Source organism: Eurypyga helias, unplaced genomic scaffold, assembly GCF_000690775.1.
Source record: "Eurypyga helias isolate BGI_N326 unplaced genomic scaffold, ASM69077v1 scaffold3159, whole genome shotgun sequence".
Classification (NCBI taxonomy): Eukaryota; Metazoa; Chordata; class Aves; order Eurypygiformes; family Eurypygidae; genus Eurypyga; species Eurypyga helias.
In genome coordinates, this window is record NW_010271255.1 from 92789 (window position 1) to 112003 (window position 19215).

General features: G+C 45.2%; 1 protein-coding gene across 1 annotated transcript in view; it reads left to right on the top strand.

The window, feature by feature from the left end:
• Positions 1-368: 368 nt before the first annotated feature.
• The window catches only part of MATN1 (matrilin 1, cartilage matrix protein), a 21972-nt gene continuing 3125 nt past the window's right edge, over positions 369-19215 (top strand). The window contains exons 1-6 of the mRNA XM_010158733.1: positions 369-456; positions 3588-3934; positions 11748-11970; positions 14474-14599; positions 14884-15297; positions 17263-17415. Coding sequence (XP_010157035.1) covers positions 369-456; positions 3588-3934; positions 11748-11970; positions 14474-14599; positions 14884-15297; positions 17263-17415 — 1351 coding nt within the window. The remainder of the gene's footprint in view (positions 457-3587; positions 3935-11747; positions 11971-14473; positions 14600-14883; positions 15298-17262; positions 17416-19215) is intronic.

The following is a 19215-nucleotide window of genomic DNA, read 5'->3' on the forward strand; positions in this document are numbered from 1 at the left end:
TTGCAGACGGGAGCTGGTGATTGACAGGTTAACCCCAGTTCCCCAGGGCTGGGTTCACTGGTCCCACTGTTACAGTCCCAGATTCCCCACATACCGTGCCGTTTCAGGTCTCTTTATAGCTTCCCATCCCCTTTGCTGAGCAATGAAGCCATTGTGGAGGGGCTGGGGGCCGGCAGGGCTGGACATCCTCCCCTTCCCTACCTTCATGCAATATTTTCTCCTAGTCCTTCTTGCTTGTCCCTCTCCCCTCGGTGCCCCCCCAGCACTTCACACGTGTCAGGGGCTGGCCCCATGCCTCCCCGAGGAAGGGCAGGTTAATACCTTCAGGCCAAGGCTCTTGCTTGCCACTCTGCATCCAGCCTCCAGCCATGGACAGGATTTTCTCTGCCTTGCTGCTCTCTTTGCTGCTTCTCCTCCAGAGCTATGGAGTTTGCGGGACACCTCCGCAGCCCAGAGGTAAGTGGGGAGCTCAGCAGTGGGATGCGTGGTGTCGGTCCCTTCCTCCTTGCCCCCAGCCTGCTTGGGGACTGGGGAGGAGGTGAAGGAGGAGGAAATACACAGCATCAGTCAGGGAAGCAAAGGAACTTTTTCAAGTATTTTCCCAAGACAGAACACCCTGGAGATGTGTTGCTTCTGCCTGTTGCTTTGCTTTAGAGAAACAGTGGGAGGTCTGTAGAGAAGCACAGCAAGGGTGGCATTGGGTCAGCCCCAGCTCCCGGTGTAGCAGCAGCCTTGGGTCTCGCTGACTTTTGCTGGAGGAGGCCCAGGCACGAGAAGGGCTCTCCTCTGTCTTTGAAAACTTCTCTTCTCTCCACAGCTCTGCAGAGGGCTGGTTTTGCTGGGAGCTCAAGGAGGAGTTGGCCAGACACCCCAAGCTCTGGTTAACCTCACCGAGCAGGAAGGTCTGGGTCAGATTGCTGAGGATGGGTCTTTCCTAGGTTTTACTTCATCCATTCTTGAGCAAAGTCCTGCTCTGTTTGTCTTTCCAAGTGGGGTGTAAAGCAGCCAGATGGGAGATGAGCTGCCTGCTCTTGGAGGTGGCACCGTCTCTAACTCCTAGTCTGCAATGAGTGTCAGCAAGTAACAAACGTAAAGGGAAGGGTGGGAGGGCCTGGTAGCAAGGAAGCATCGCTCCTCTGCCAGGGGCAGGATGCTGCTGGGGCTCAGCCAGCCTGGGGAACTCATTGCAGGAGAGGTGGCCAAGGCAAGAGTTGCTGCTGCCTTTTAAAAATGTTTGAATGATCTTACGGTGATGCATAATGCATACACCTGGGCAGATTGACAGTTGTAAAACAGGTGTGACAGTGATGGCAGGCTTAGCTGTTGGTTATGAAGGGGAGTTTTCTGATATACTGACCAGTTTCTCCTTAGTGATTTGGAAAGGGAGAGTTACATTTGCTGCAGAATGGTTAAGCGCTATCCATGTCAGGAAACTGAACAGACCAGTCATTCAACTCAGCCCAACTGTGAGCAATTGCTATTTCTAAAATAAACACCTTTTAATTCTGAGTTACTAGGCAGGTTTCCTGTTCTTTCAATGAAAATGACAAAGATGCCCTAAGAGAGATTTTCTGTTAAACCGGTGCGTGAAGTACAGCTATTCGCAAATAACTTCAAGTGTGGACGTTTTTTTAAAATAGCAAAGGATTTTATTTCTAGTTTAATTCAATTTTAAAATAAACTATGCTGAGTCAAGATGTCACTCAGAACAAGCGTGCCTGACTGTCACCTCCTGGAGATAACTGAGGCCCGTCCTGCAGACCTTGACATGTGCAGAGTGGCTGTGACCAGACAGGCTGAAATCTCAAAGTTCCCATCGGATATCTCTGCTTTTCTCTTCATTTCCATGAAATGTACTTCACTCTCATAAAAAGAGGTTAAAAATGTGACTTAGGGCAAAATCACAGAGCTTCCATACAAAAAGGAAAATACACTTCAAAACTTCTATTGGATCCAACTGTTCCCAGGGGAAAAAAATAACTTTTCTTCCTTGGATTATCACATAAAACTGAGGTGATTCATTAGCTACAGTGGCAAAGGGGAATCTGTACTTTAATGCTGGAGGAACTGATTGCAAGACTTTGAACCTTTCTCTGGACATTCATTTCTCACCTGTAAAATGGGCATAAACAACCCCTGGTAAAGGGATTTGCAGTACAGTAGATGGACTGCCAACTGAGTTTTCCTTCCTCTGAAATGAATTATGGTGGCAAAGTGAAAGTCACCTATATGGGAAAAGGTTATATTGCATTTTAGTGGAAACTAGAGCATGTGACAGTGCAACCACTGCCTACATGCCTTATACACACAGCATCTTTTAGAGAGACCTTTCTGGGAGCCAGAAGCACATTCAGCGTTAGTGTCCCTCAGGAAACTAACCTGATCATATTCTTTATAAATATATCACAGGGTATTTATTTTCATCTGTCTGAAAGACTGAAAGCTCCATTAGATTTCACACTGAGGACTAGCTATAATATTTATGTCATAATTTGGAACAGATTTGTTGGCCCAAAAGCTCACATTTAAAAATCTGTCTGCAGAAATTTCCTTTATGATATAACCTATATTGTCCTTCTCTGAGGAAATCAAATATTAACAGAGCACTTGATACCCCTACAGAGACAGCCTAAATGATAGAAAAAATTAAAAGAGCAGAATGCTATAGATCTGGTGTGGAAAATGGGACAATTCATTTAGAAAAACATAAAAAGTATCAGTCCTTTTTATGTTTCGCCATGGTTGAAAATTTGGATGGAAAACAGCATGCAAATGAGAAATTTAAAAAAATCCAAACCCAAACACTTAGCTCTTCGCATTGCTAATGCATCCTGCTTATACCATTCCCTTTTTACAGTGGATATTCATGTCTTACTGTGGGGTTGTAGACATTAACTACCAATTACGTGATTCTGTATCACTCTGTTGTATTCCCCCTCACCAGCTCACAGAAATAAAACAGCGCTGGTCTTTGCTGTGTTACAGTATTTCACTATTAGTGCCACCAGCTGAAAAACACGAGACTGGCTCATGTTATGTTGGTTAGTTAATCTGGGTATCATGATTCACAACTGAATCTGAACTGCTGAGTTCCATGCCTGCTTCTGGTCACGCATGACAAAGATATAATCTCATTAATTAATATCCATGTGGATTGCTTATCCATGTCCAAAATGTGGTAACTCCTTTTGAGACTTTGTTGGATGCAGACGTGCACACAGGGACTTCAGTTCACAGTGTTATTTCACGCTGCCATAAGTGAATTAAGTTTCCTGTAGGCATTAGCAATAGCCTGGGGTGACAAGTGGGTAACCTGTTCCCACAGGTGCAGCACTGGTATCTTCAGAAGTATGTGTTGTCAGCTGGTAACTGCTTTTCTTACAGATGCTTTCCTATGAGAGGAAAAAGAACATTTAGAAATATTAGGTTAAAGTGGTCCCACTGGGCTTCTGTGAGACAGGCAGGGAAAGGACTGAAGCTTGCAGGTCCTGCGCCCTCAGCTGCTGCTCTAAGACCATCCTCTCCCTCCTTCAATACTCCTCTGTTCTTTTTCTTTTATTTTCTTCCTCCCTCCTTATCCTTTCCAGGCACCCTGTGTAGAACCAAACCCACCGACTTGGTGTTCATCATTGACAGCTCTCGGAGTGTGCGCCCACATGAGTTTGAGAAAGTTAAAGTCTTCATGTCCCGGGTGATTGAGGGCCTGGATGTGGGCCCCAACTCCACCCGGGTGGGTGTCATCAATTATGCCAGTGCTGTCAAAAACGAGTTCTCCCTCAAGACCTACCAAACCAAAGCTGGGCTCCTGCAAGCGGTCCGGAGGATAGAGCCACTCTCCACTGGGACTATGACTGGTCTGGCTATCCAGTTTGCCATTAGCCGGGCTTTTAGTGACTCAGAAGGGGCCAGAGTGAGGTCTCCCAATTTTAATAAGGTAAGTAAATTACCTGTTTCTTGGATACTCTTTCTTTCTTGTGACTCATCATGAAGTGGTTGGAAAAATCAGAAAAGGAGGAAAGGTGATTTTTTCTGTGCTTTGAGTGTGTGGGGACAAGTGGGAGCTGTCAGAGGTGGCAAACCTTTGGGAGGCGGACCCCTCCCAACTCTTCTTGAAAACAAAGCTCAACTTTCATTTGGGCAGAGCTGGACAAAACTTGTCAGGGTAAATTTAACCCGGCTTCACCAGTTCTCCTCTCTGCCTGGAATATCTGCCCTTTGGAACACGACTCCCTGTTTCCACTGTGCCTGCAACAACATTATACCACCAGGAGACGACAATTTCAGCCAGGTTTCCTGGCATGAACAATGTTCATCTTCCCAAAATATTGTAATAAAAATGCTTCAGAATCCGTCACAGTAAAAAGCGAGGCAACCTTCTGAAAGTTTCCTTTGAAATGGCCACTTTTAGTTGCAGATATAAAGCAAAGTGCTGTTTCAGTGTCCTCCACTGCTCTTCCAGTTTTTCAGAGGCTTGTTGATGGCTATGGTCTCCAGTCTTGGTGTTCTCTTCAGGTACATAGGCTGTATTGACCATTTAGCATTTAAGGCTATGGTATAAGATCAGCTTAATTCTACACGTGGTTGTAATGAGCATGGCTGCTCCTGACCCACATTCCTAGTCCAGGAAGCTCAGTCTTTAAAAAATTATTCTCCAGATAGCTTGTTCAGCCCATTGGATTTCACCATACAGGTAGCCAGGGCTCAGCCCAGTGACTGTCATCAGGAAAACTCTTCCAAGCATGTGGAGAATGTATATTCTGACAATATGTGTTTTAGCTAAACATTGTGAACGCACTTCCTAGACCCTTGTGTCCCATGCCAGCTCCACTGGCTCTCTGCTATGAGACCAGGCCAGGAACATAAGCAAAGGAATTAGCAAGCAGCTAGAGCTCTCCACCAGCTGGACAAAAGCCCAGATGCTGGGGTGAGGAAGCCTGGGATTCTTCTCCTGATTACAACATTTCTGGAACATCAGTCACTTTCCATTTCTCTTACTGCTAGTAATGCTCTAGGGAAGGCAGAGCAGAACATGGAAAAGATGCTGAGGGATGGCAAGTCAAAAATAACACTTAGAAGTGAAAAATAGGTACTGTTAAAGACCTGGAAATTCCAAAAATCAGCAACCTGAAGGCTCTTCTGGCCTGGAACCCACAAGGTACCCCTCAAAATGAGGCTGTCACCTAGAAAGATGATCTAACTAAGTGTCTTGTGTGTCCCCTCACCATGTTGAACTATAAGCAAAATGCAAATGTGAATTACCCCATCCTCATATGGTCTTTTATTGTGGATTCACAGGAGGAAAATTCTACATATCCTTAGCCTAAATCTGGTTTGACACAATAGGAAGAAATCCGAGTGATAACAGCAGAAAGGTTACACTCCAAGAAACTTTCACGAGGTTTCATTCACAGTCAGCTCCAGAGAGGGAAGCTCATCTGAGGAGCCATCAGGATCACATCCTTACTCAAGCTTAGGAGTCACCTGGTGCAAAATATAATAGCCCAGCTCTCGCAGGGGATTTCCAAGACCTAATTGCAATGGTTTTTATTCAAAAGGAGTGACACTGGTTTGTTTGTCAAATTCTTTGGGGTTCACTGAAAGAAATAATTTCAAAATTGCAAGGCATTATTAACATTATATTGTTACTATCAATATTTTATAGCAAAGAGCTTTAAGGTCTTTTAGGAGCAATACTAATTGTTCTCATTCATTTGACTGAACTACTTCAAAGAGATTAAGTGCAGAAGCTGCCTTTAGCTCAAATCTGCTGTTTTCTAGAGGTTCAAGCAACTGCCTGTTGCTGCCAAGGTGTGTGTTGCTTTTCCTCCCTTTCCCAGAAGCAGTAAGTTTGCCACAGGACCACAGGAGAGGCAGCAGCCATCCATGCTGCCTGCTCCCACCGCTCTCAAAAGACTTGGGAAAAGACTCATTTCTCAGGGAGCTCAGGGCTGCCCAGTTTCTTCACGGATGAGTTCACTGAAGAGCTGTTTCATATATTACATGGCAAAGAGATGCTTCCTCCAGTGAAACCACTGCAGGGAAGCTGGTGGGAAGGTGACAGGTCTGCAGCAGAGCCCTCTTGCCATGTCAGCCTGGCCAGAGGACAATATGGTGGGAAAACGTGAGCAGAGTGGGAACTGCAGGTCCCCTCTCAGCATGGTCACCCATAACCACACACAAACAGTGCATTTCTGTCCAGTAGAAAAAAGTAACGGGAAATGTTTAGTTTTGTTGGGTATTGTCTGGCACAAAACCAGACAGGAGAAGTAAAACTAAAAATAAAGAAAACCATCTGGATGATAATATCGGTTTCTGCTTTTCAAAAATTTTTACTCTGATTGAAGTGCAAAAATTGTTTAATAAGAACGAAAACACAAAAAAATCCCAACAGTTTGAATGCCACACCACAGAAACATTTCAGTTCTGGAGTACTGGCAGGCAAATAAGATATTTACTTCTTACTGCTTCCCATACACCCTTGCAAAAAAAAGCTTCTTTCTCATCTTACTCCATTCATTGTTCTTCCAATGTCCAGAAATGCCAGAGGCTCCAGGAGAGAGGCTCAGATGTGCTCATCCTGACTGCTACAGTGTCAGCAGTAGCTGCCCAGGGTGTAACCGTAATGTGGTAGCAATCAAGAAGGGCTGGATGCTGCTTCTTTCCTTGGAGATGCTCAGGTCTCACTAGGGGAACGGTTATAGCATTTATTTCCATGTCTCCTGTCATCAGACTTCCATTCAAAGCTGTTGAGGACATTTATAGGTGGATAAGGGTGTCAGTCAGCGCGCAAAAGGTTTTTTCCAAAAGCTGGGAGCTCTCGCACGGCTGCGCAGTAGCAGAAATTGCAGGCAGTTGCTAATTTGCCATTAAGTGGCTTTTGGACCTGACAACCCAAGGTTGCCACTGGAGTGGAGCTCTTCCCCAGGCTCCATCCCTTCTACCTTCATCAGTCCAGAAGATTTACTTGCAGAGAAAAGCAGTCAGGGGCACCAAGGTGGCTGAAGCCGTTCTCTTCGACACTTGTCCTGTGAGCAAAGGGTGGCCGAGAGCAGCAACGGGAGGTAAGACTGTTCCATGCCATCTCCCACATGAGGAGCTCATTGATGGAGGAGTAATTGCAGCGCCCCCCATGGCACCCGTGACCCCACATGGAGCACAACCCCGACACAGCTCCAGTGACACCCAGAGAGCCCTCAGGTCTCTGGGGGGGCAGATGTCACCTGACAGACGGGTAAACCAAGGAATGGGAACTCTATGGCCAGCCATTGCACCTGCAACAGCACCTGGGTTATGAGTGAAGGTTGCTAAAGGAGGAGTCCGAGTTGTTGCCTGAAGGCAGCTCCCGTTGGTTTCACTGCTTTTCTTATTATTTACCTTTCATATTAAACAAATAATGGGATATTTTGAGATCCACTTTACTCTAAGACCACCACCCTCAGACATTTCACTGTATTTCTTTATTTTCTCCGGTCTTTATCTAATTCCTTGATGTCTGTTTTAAGGCAAGGTGATCATGTTCAGGTCTGGAGTGGGACACAGTCCTGATTTATACAATACTACTGTAATACTTCCCTTATTAGTCCCTATTTTTTTCTTTAATAGAGCCTGACACCTCACACGCAGCATTGACCATTACTGTAGATTGAAGAGACATTTTCACCGAGCTGTCTATGAAAATGTCTGCATCTATGCCTAACTCATCTCTTCCACACCATTTACGTAACCCCTTTCCTCATGCACTGTTTTCCTGCTCTTGTCTATTCTGAAGCTGGGCTGCCAGACAACTCACTCAACGTGCTCTTGCAATCCTTGTGGTTTCCTGCCATCTCCACGCACACAACAGCTGCCATGTCCTGCTAATTCACCAAACAAACCTTTAGTTTAAATATCCAACCACTTGGGAAAAAAATCAGGTTTATTTAGTGGCCTACTGCAGTAGCATAGCTAAAGCATTGATGTTTCTGTGGACAGTGGTACAAATAACTCCAAAGCTGCTTTGTTTCCCTGAAACCTTATTTCCTGGATGTCTGAAACAGCATAAGAATAGTAATAGCCTTTTTCATGATTTATCATAGGCATTAAAAAAGAAAAAAATCACTACAGGCTTTTCCCTCTTTCCTTCCACTTTGGATCTGGTTGAAGAGACAGAACCACAGAAAGGTTGAGGTTGGAAGGGACTGCTGGGGGTCATATTGACCAATACCTCCAACTCAAGCAGGGCAACCTAGAGCTGATTGCCCAGGACCATGTCCAGATGGCGTTTGAATACCCCCACCTGAAGGCTGGAGACTCTAAACCCATTCACATTCTTGGTTTCCAGGTGATCTTTTGCTTTTTTCCATGATGCTTCGAAGTCCAGCAAACTTTTCCCTTCTGTGACCCTCACGCTTCTCAGGATGGCCCCATCATCTGCCTGGGAGGATGAATAGCTTACACAGTAATTTAGGGAGGTGAAGCTTCCAGAAACATTGGACACGGTCCTTGCTCCTTCACACAGCAGAAGTCCAGCAAGACCTTGCAAAAATCTGTTATGGTTGTCACCCATGTGAGACACTGGCCAAAGCATCACAAGACCATTCGGTCTCACTGTGCTCTCTGCAGCAAATGTCACCCCAGGACAGGGAAAAGCACTGTTTGTTTCTGCAGGAGCTCAGAGAAAAGCCTGGTTATACCTTTATCAAAATCTACAGGGGAGCCCAGTTACTTTTATCTTTCTCTAGGAGTAACAACAAATAGATTGTCAAATTGCTGAGAAAATCAACGGCTTATTCAACTTTCTGCCCAATTCCCCTTTCAGTGCTGTTACACACTGCATAATGAGACATAGCTACCTCATTAGCTGCTGGATTGCTTACACATGGCAACCCTGAAATATTAATACCTTGGGATGCCCGTGAATACTCTGGTGTCTCAGTTAACCAGGAATAAATTGTGTCAGGAGAACATGGGGGATTTCTATATGACAGAAGTAACATAAGAAGGATCCAGAAAGTTAGGAATTTGAAGGAAAATGAAAGGTGGTGGTTAAAATGAGTAAAAGTTGTGACCTTGAAAAGAAGTTTCTGAGTTTCCTTAGGGCAAAACTGGAGATCCTGTTCAGCTATTTCAGACAGCAAAAGCATTCACCCTTTCTTAATTCTTCTCACATGGCTACGTGCTAATTCCAGCACAAGCCCTTTGCTGCAGAGCAGTGTCAGCCTCTCCAGGCTGGAGTAATCACTACCTTCTTCCAATCTGTCTCCTGCCCCTTGCCAAACAAGGCACATACCATGACTTTCAGCTTTTTAAATGAGACAAGGTCATAACACAGAGAATTACAGAGATCCTGTGTCTGCAAATAATTTGGAGGTAGGTTTAAAAGAAAAGGACATTGTTTTTTTCACACTGGAACTCACAGTCTCAGGCTGGGAATCCCAGGGAAAAAATCAGGATTTCCTAATTATCAAGATAACTACATATGATACCAAGATCACATTATACTTGTTGTTTCTTACACGGTTTCTGTAAGCACCTGGCCCTGACCACAGTCACAGGCAGGTTCCTTGTCAGGCCGACTCACTGTAAATTTGCTTTAGCCGTGGGCTCACTGATTAATTCCTGATGCCTGATCAGACCAGAAGTTTTATTTTCTCCAACAGCAGGCCAGAAAGTAACATGAATTTTGGGTGCTTTATAGTAGATTTTCACAGATCCATTATGAAGATCTTTCTCGTCAGACCCAGATGTGGATGCTTCTACCAGACACCTCCTGGGTCATAGCTGGGGCTCAAGCCTCTGTGAAGATGCCACCCTGACGTGAAGAAATAAAGAAAGATTAAAACTTGGAGAATCACTTTATTTAGGCAGAGAAATACCAGGAGGACATGCAACACCTCTGTCTTGTGACAAACACCGAGAGAAAGACACAGATCCTGACAGAAAGCTGTTTGAAGGGTGGTGTTGCTCGCAGAAGCTACTTGATAATGCGCCTTGTTTCCTGACAGGTTGTCTTTTGATAAGCTCTAATTGACAGCCCCCATCTCTGAGCTGCTGCATGATGCAAAAGGAGAGCTGCTGAGCCTGCTGCTGAGCGTCTGAGTCGAGGGCTCTCTCTCCTGGCAGAAAGCACGATTGCACGGCTGGCTCTGCTCCTTGGCTGCCGGTCCAGAACCAACCTTTTGGTCAACCTTTGGTTTTCGTGTTCGTTCTCCTTCACAACACACACTGACATCTGCCACGGGTGACACTTTTGCTTATTCCCCCCATGAGCAGAAGATAAATACTTGTATTTATTTATTTCTTCCCCCTGGAAGCAGCCAGTTACAGAATACTGATGTCACCAGGAATTTTTAATTTTGAAGACCCTAAGAAGTGCAGATAAACATCTGACCTTACTGACCTTCACCAGGCTGAAGAGTTCTACTTTCCTAAGTTCACCCATCCTTGGTTCAGAAGGAAAGCTCTGAACGGGGCAGCAGACTAGGTTAGCACTGCAGTGTTACTCTGGGGCAGATGAGTGCAGCATTCAGCCATCCCTCAGCAGAAGGGTGGGCTGAGAGGGAATGAGCCACTTCTGCATGGCCAGGACCCCTTGGATATGTGGGACCGGAAAACACACTCTCCACCTTACCCAAGATGATTTTTTTTTTCCACTCAAGAATGTAAAAGAGCCACCACACTGTCCTAACAGCTGGTGGGTCTGATTTTATCTTCAGAAAGATGGAGAACATATATGGCATAAAGGAGAATAGCAAACACTGCCTTAATGACCAGATGATAGCTTGTTCAAACTCACTGTTGCCTTCAGATAGATTTTTTCCCTGCCTTTTTCATTTGATGTTTCTTTACCTTCTACTGAGGGTGCTTGCCTGAGATGTGGAGTTTTTTTCTGGTTAGCAGCTCACCTGCTCCTGCTGATTATATTTCTCCATACTGCATTACACCCCAATCAGTTGCTTTGGAGTTGAAAGTGTGTCATAATAAAACAGTTGTAAGGAAAAGTGGCAGGAGCAGATGAATTGGCAAAGAACAAAACGCAGTGACAATGTCATGTATTGTAAGAAAAATAAAGAGGGAAATGGACAGACTAGCAACAGGAGCAGGACTCTTGGAGGTTTTCCACTGGTTCAGGGCTCTGTCTAATCCAGGGTGAAATTCAGTTCCCACTTAAAGCAGCTGTCATTTTAATGCTGATGTTAGTATGGGTAGGATTTCATCTCTGCTCTTTATTGTGGAACAGGGAATCAGAAATCATGGCAGGCCCTGACACACAGTGTGACCTTAGGGAGACCTCTTCCCCTCTCTCTGCTTCAGCTTCTCCATCTATAAAATGGGGAAAAGTCTTCATCTCATGATGTTTCCATGACATTTCCTGAGATTCTTTAAAGTCCCGCACTGAGTCAGAGTTGTCCTTGGTGTCAGCTGGGGGTTCCTGAAGACAGGGTTTGGCTTGAGCATTAGTTTGCATATGAAGAACACAACCTTTACTTTGGCTTCCTTAGGGGCGAGATGCACCAGTTGTCCCCTAATGAAATCAGTCAGGTGCCTGGCAGTTTAACCTTTCCAGCTCAGAAAGAAACAGGCCCCACATAAAAGAATGTCTTGTATGATCTCAGGAAGAATGGGGAGAGGGGAAGGGAGGGGAATTTTCTTTTTCTTTAATTTTAGGAAATATGAAACCTTCTTTCCTAACCCAGGCTGTTACACAAGCAATAGTGATATCACCATCCATTCAAGCGTACACCTTGCCTCTGTCCTCCTCTGTGCAGGTGGCGATCGTTGTGACCGATGGACGTCCCCAGGATGGAGTGCAGGATGTGTCAGCAAGGGCCAGAGCAGCTGGCATCGAGATCTTTGCCATCGGGGTTGGCCGCGTGGACATGCACACGCTGCGGCAAATTGCTAGTGAGCCCCTGGATGATCATGTGGACTATGTGGAGAGCTACAGCGTTATAGAGAAGCTGACCCACAAGTTTCAAGAAGCTTTCTGTGGTAAGTCCTTGCCACAACCCCTGAGTTCCTAGCCAAGAGGTGCAAGTGGTTTTTCACATGGAAGTTGTACCTGTGATCATCCTTCATCGCTTGTTCCAAGGACTTGGGTCTGCAGGAGCACAAAGCAGCATGGATGACAGATGCTCTTTAAAGTTGCCTTTCAAGAATTTCAGGTTTTCTTTAGGGAATTTCAGGTTTCAGTTAAAGAAGTCTCCAGACTTCATTTGCACAGAAGAGTTTGTAAAAATGACCCACATACTCCTTGATGCATTATAAAAGAACCTATAAAACATTATTTTTATATAGCTAAAATAATTGTCCTTATGTTTAGGCCTGCCTGGGCAGTTCTGGGAATCTGGCTTGTATATTGCCCCACCAGTACTGTATCCTGAACTCCCTGTTAAGCAAGGGATGGTTTCACTTCCCTGCTCGAGGCTGAATCGCCTTTGCCTGACTATGCTGATGCTTTTGCAAACCTTCTGAGCCAGGAAACTCTCCTGGCTGGTGCACTCTCTAATGCCTTGCTGCATAGCACATAAAAGGAGCTCGACTATCCTACAAACACATATTCACTCCTCCACAATCCAGTGAATGGAGTGAGAAAGCTATATTACTTTCAAACGTACCCACAAGACTGTAGGTGGTGGTCTATAAATATCCATTTTATGTGTCAGCAAGAGAGGCCTAGGGGTTTCACACGCCCGTCCATCGAAGCACAGACGTGTGGCAACACTTTTTAAAAGGTGTGATACACCACCGTGCCTGTGGCAAGGCATTGCTAACACATGCACACAGATGGACCTGTAAAACTCTCCGAGACCAATTTCTTCAAGAGGTGTAAAATTTCATGATTCAACTTTCAGGCTGAAAATGATGGGGGTGAACAGCTTTTTGTCAAGCCAAATTTCCTCTGCTGTGGGAAGAAGGAAAATTTGGAATATAGAGTGAGTCATGTATTATAATCAGGTGTCACTGCACCAGAAGCTCATGAAAGAGGGGAACAAATACTTTGTACTAAAGGGGGGATAGAAACAAAATTTGAGACGGTGGAATCCAGGCCATGAATATTTGTGGGAGTTTGTGTTGGCTGCTCTGGAGTCAGGAGTCAGCCAGAGACGGAGAGGCCTGACAACGGGTTGTGAAGTCTGGCAGTGGTGTTTACAAAAAGATAAAGAGAAAAAAAATCCTTTCTGTGCCTTGCTTTTTAGATTGGTAACATGCAGATGGCAAAGTTCCCCCAAGGTAAAAAGCCTCAGAGATGTATCCAAGGGAAGTGCTGAGGATGACTCTAGCTAACAAAGAGTAGCACCGCACTGACTGCCCAGTGGGCTGTTATGGTGCTGTGCGAGCAGCTGCACCGAACCCTCCTTGGAGAGGTACCCAAGCACCACCTGCTGTTGCAACGCACCGTTTGTGGGTACCGACAGCAGGCAGAACTGTGCAGCACTGTCCAAATCGTTTCCCATAATGCTCAGTAAACACAGTAGGAAAAAGGGACACCCTTGGCGATCCAGCCATGAGTTAGACGCGTAAGATCTCTGTAGGCTTCAGGGAAGTCGACCTGAGAGCCCAGTGTCACAGCCATCTGCATGGTTACTAATATACCTGATGATATGAGCTACGTGCCTGCTGGAAAGGTCTGCCAGTGCTGGCACAATACGCAGATGAATGAGTTGGGAAGGCCAGAAGAAGTACAAAATACTGGCAGAGCAGAACACAAACAAAGGAATGAATAGAAGCCCCTTATCTCTGAAAGCCTTTGCACCACCTCCCATCGTTTTGATAGAACTCAGTGCTCAGTTTTCTGCACAGATTTCCCTCGTATTTGTGAACGAATTTGCTTCAACCAGATCTGTTTACTTTTGAGTTTGTTTGCCACCGTCACTGCTGTAGCTGTGACAGTGTTGTCAGTCACTGAACGCTGCTGGCTCAGACTGCTGCAATTCAGCTCCTGTTTGCTCAGCATCTCAGGAGTCAGATCCAGGTTAAGATCAGCAGGCAGAAATGTTTGTAGAGAGCGAATCGGAAAGCTGCACGTGCAAGGGTAGCTCCGAAGTGAATTCCAAGTATGTTTGCACATGAATCCCTTCCAGGAAAGACAACTGTGCATGGGGCTGAACTCACTGATCATAATTGTACTACATAGCTGGAAAAAATGGGCATTGGCCAGTCCAGATGGTAGGTTGGAAGCCAAACCTCATCCAGGAGCTTTGCAGAAGTATAATGTGATATGCTCAACAGACAGATGGTTTTTGCCCTCCGTATGGAGAATATTTCTAGTCCTGGCTGTGCCTTGGCATCAAGGAACTTGTGAAAATTTTTCCTTGCCTCTTGTAATTCAGTCACTATCCAAGAGTAATGACGTCTGCTGCTTTGTCTCATTGCAGAGTGGATTTAGTTATCACTGAGTGTGTGGGACAAACACCATGTCTTGTGCATGAGCTGAGTAGGGTCAGAAACCTTGCCCATGGTCTCTGATTTCAATCTGCACCTTTGCTTACAGTGGTGTCAGACCTGTGTGCCACTGGAGACCACGACTGTGAGCAGATCTGTATCAGCACCCCAGGAGCATACAAGTGTGCTTGTAAAGAGGGTTTCACACTGAACAGCGATGGGAAGACCTGCAGTGGTATGTAATGATTTTCATTTGCACTGAGCCGAGCTGTGATCTGAAGTGGTATGGTGGGGATAAGATTGAGACAGGGTAGATGTGTTCTGTTCAGAAAAAGGCAGAAAAGGAAAACATGCACTTATAAACAAGAATTATTTTGAAAACGTTAGTGTGAACTGTTGTTTTGATTGATTAAACCTATTTCATTACTGATAAAATGACACTAGGGTTATATTTTCCTACATAATTAATTGGGGTCATAGTTACTGTCTTGTTTTGCCCTATTTTCCTATTTTCTTCAGCTTGCAGTGGTGGGTCAGGATCTGCTCTGGATCTTGTTTTCCTGATTGATGGCTCCAAGAGTGTGCGGCCTGAGAACTTTGAGCTGGTGAAGAAATTCATCAACCAAATTGTGGACTCGCTGGACGTGTCAGACAAACAGGCCCAAGTTGGCCTGGTTCAGTACTCCAGTTCTGTCAGACAGGAGTTTCCTCTGGGGCAGTTCAAGAACAAGAAGGACATCAAAGCAGCAGTCAAGAAAATGGCCTACATGGAGAAAGGAACGATGACGGGCCAGGCTCTGAAGTACCTCATTGACAGTTCCTTTTCCATCATCAATGGAGCTAGGCCTGGGGTCCCCAAGGTGGGCATAGTCTTCACGGATGGACGGTCACAAGATTACATCACTGATGCTGCTAAGAAAGCCAAAGACTTAGGTAGGTGTCCTGAATGCTCAGTGGCTTGTTTCTCCCTTGGACCAGGTACTACATCTAGTATCAGCCTGGGTAGGACTCTTTCCTTGGAGATGTCTCTTACATAGGATAGAAACAGGTTACTATAGACTGACTTTGTCGAGATGTGGCCTGACTGTCCCTGCACACTCATAAAGAACTTGGAGCAACTCTGGCTGGGGTTCAGATGAATTTTGGTTTGCCAGCAGCTGGTTTTTGTTCCCACAGCTCCACTGTGTCTTTGATCTAAGTCTGCTGGAGGTCTCTCTGTTGGGCAGGATGGAGCTTCACACATTTGGTATAGGATGCACCCTGGCCTGGCATGCTTCCCATAAATCTGAAGGAATCCAGAGAGGGAAACAGGATTTGTCTGGTGTTGGTAATGAAAGTCAGGCCAGCACCAGCGGCACTCATGATGCAGCAAAGATGACCACCGGACAGTCCCTTGGAGAATAACAGGAGTTGTAGGGCCAAGAGTGGCTTGGCTGTATCAGCCTTAAGGCCTGGAAAAGAAAAAGAAATAAAACAATAAACAAAGCAGAAACAGATTAAAGGAGTAAATGTGGATTCCCTGACTAAAAATGAGGCTTGCCCAGGCACACTAATAAAAAGCTTTCTTCAGCTTCTACTGGAATACTAAAAGTGCGCAGTGGCTACCTATTAGTATACTTATGTGTCTAAATACTTACAGTATTTATAAATAAAAAAAATAAATATTTACAGTATTTATACTGTGAAGTATAAATATCTTGAGATCTGCCCCTTTGCTGACCTGCTGACCAAGTTCCCAGCCTCCTGACATCTCTGTGTTAAATGGATGGAGCCCATGTGAATACACTCAGGAACTGCAAAATCCTTTATTTCCTTTTAACTTCAGTCTCGACCACTAGATGGGACTAAGGGCTAGCACATAACAATAAAGGTCAGGTACAAGCTCATGAGAAGTTGATGTTTACAAAGCAAGTTGACAAGTTATGTGGATGTTCAGCTCTTATAAAACAAAAAGTGCTTATAAACTGCATCCATAGAATTTATTCCTCCGTGATGATAAAACTGCAGGCCTTGTTTCTTCCTCCTCTCTTGTTCTTACACAGAAACCACCAACATCTGCTCGTAAGTAATTTCGGTGGGATAAATAACAAATGCGTATAACCAGACTCCAAGCTTGTTCCTTAAGTTGAACATTGAAAAAAACCCCAAATATTGGACACTTCCAGAGGTGCAAAGACAAGACAAAAAGCAGAGGAGGGAAAATCATTACCAGTACCAGTGTCTAGACATGGACAAGTAGAATTTCGAAACGGGGTTAACTGGTATCACCATTCGAGTAAATGGGAAAACTGCAGTTCAGTTCAAGAGAAATAGGTTTAAGCTAGAGGTGGCCAATCAATCTCTTGGCAGTGAAGCATAGTACCTGGACATGCTCTTAACTCACAGTATGGGTTGCTCTTGAAAGACTATACAAGTTGCAATTTTAGAAAGAGATTCAGCTACAATTTTGCTGATCCACAGGTCTCCACTGCACAAGGGACTTTTCCACTACAGAGGCTGATTAATGGTGGCTGCAGGCTATTTCAGAAACTTCCACTGTTTCTTTTTGTTATATTATTGCTTCCCTACTAGCTGGATACATGATCCTGTCAAGGTGTTATGATCATCTGTCCTTTCTTGTATCTCCAAAACATTGTTCTTGTGGTGACACTGGTCATCATCTGGAAAATTCTAGTAAGACCTTACCTGCAAAAATATTTTGGAATCCTTGTTGACTTGTCTGAAATAAGTCTATAATGGTAGAGGGTAAGGGGTTAATTTCACAGTTAACATCTCCAGAATTTTGTGGAGACCGAGGATCCAGAAGGTGAGCAAGGATGTACAAACTGATCGGGGGTGGGTACCATAGCTGCAAGGTGCTCCGTGTCTGTCCAACTGACAGGCTCCCATTGCTTGCAGGCTTCAGGATGTTTGCCGTGGGAGTTGGTAACGCAGTTGAGGATGAGCTGAGGGAGATTGCTTCAGAACCCGTAGCTGAGCACTACTTCTACACAGCTGACTTCAGAACCATCAGCAAGATCGGGAAGAAGCTGCAAATGAAAATCTGCATTGGTGAGAGTGGGGGATTTGGGGGAGGGAGGATTTAGTCATAGAATTTGAAAGCTGGAAGCAGAAGGACAAAAATGCCCTTTCAGGTGGATGTTACAAAGAACTCTCTGTTCTCAGTGTATCGAGTTTGTACAGCACTTGGAAAGATCGTGAGAGATCAACATTTTGTGTGGTTACCTGAACCTCAGCCACCCCTACACCACAGTCATCTCCACCTCTCACGAATGGCCTTCTCCTTCCTTTTTCCTCTACCTTTCTCCCCTCCTTTACCTTCCTTTTCAGTAACAATGAATTCAGGCTGTACCAGCTCCTGAGAATAGCCAAAAGTGACATAAGGAAAGAAAAGTTGCTTTTAGAAGAGAAGCTAAGGGTTGATTTGTTTGGATTAATTTGAAGATCATCACAAAATTGTAAATCTGAGTTGAAGCTCAGTAACCACTGACTGCGTCTAGAGTCCAACAGGCACCACAGGGGTGACACATTTCAGGTTAGAATAAGCATCTGGTATCTTCCACATGATTTGTAGGTGTCTAAATTTGGGCAACATGAATCCTAAGTTGCTCATGTTTGGGTAGCCTAGTGATGAAAAGGATGAGGACACAGGCATGACAAGAAGAGGTAAATAATAACAAAATTTAAAGGAAGTTGATGTGTAAATAACCTGGGTCTAAAAATGATTCAGAAAGAACTACCACAGTTATTTTAGATTTTTGTTTTGAAGAAATCATATTATTGGCCCTTTGCAATGCATCTGCTTGATCAGGCAGATCACAGTGAATCCCAAACACCAGGCTCCATTTAAGACATTGAATACCTTGCTGCGCTTCTGAGAGCTACACTGCCAGGCTCATCAAGAACCTGGCACTCTTGACGAGGCCAGGTGCTCAGACTCCTTTATCCTGCTAGGCAAATCTTTCCTTGCTGCTCCCAGCACAACACATTGCACACAGCTGGGATAGGGCTCATTTAGCTCCCAAGAGAGCTCTGCCAAGCTCAGATCTACTTTCCATGAGTGTGTAGACCTGCTCTTGAGTGTCCCATGGCCCCACATGATGCAGAGATCTCCCCCGCTCTTATGGCATGTGGAAACATTCTATACCATCAGCTGGATGAAATAATACACATGGTCAAATGTTAACATCCTTCTTCCCTTTCTTTGAAGTTTTCAACATTGTTATTTGTGCCAAAAGCAAGAGATATCCATGTGAATATTAATCAATTAGCAGTAGGTGACTCATCTGTTTTTCTTCCTGAACATATATTAGAGAGAAAAACCACTAGGGAAGATAGGGGCCTTGCCTCAGAAAAACAAGATTTGGTTACTTCTCTGTACATGTCCTGGGTCATGCTGAGCAAGTGCTGTGTTCTCCAGAAAATCATTGTCCCCCTGTGCTGGGCACTGGTGAGGCTGCACCTCGAATCCTGGGTTCAGTTTTGGGCCCCTCGCTGCAAGAGACACGGAGGGGCTGGAGCGTGTGCAGAGAAGGGAACGGAGCTGGGGAAGGGGCTGGAGCACAATTCCTGTGAGGAGCGGCTGAGGGAGCTGGGGGGGTTCAGCCTGGAGAAGAGGAGGCTCAGGGCAGACCTTATCGCTCCCTGCACCTCCCTGAAAGGAGGGTGCGGAGAGGGGGGGTTGGTCTCTTCTCCCAGGTGGTGGGACAAGAGGGAATGGCCTCAAGTTGTACCAGGGGAGGTTTAGGTGGGGTATTAGGGAAAATGTCTTCACCAAAGGGCTGTCAGGCATGGGAAGGGGCTGCCCAGGGAGGGGGGAGTCACAATCCCGGGAGGGGTTTAGGAGCCATG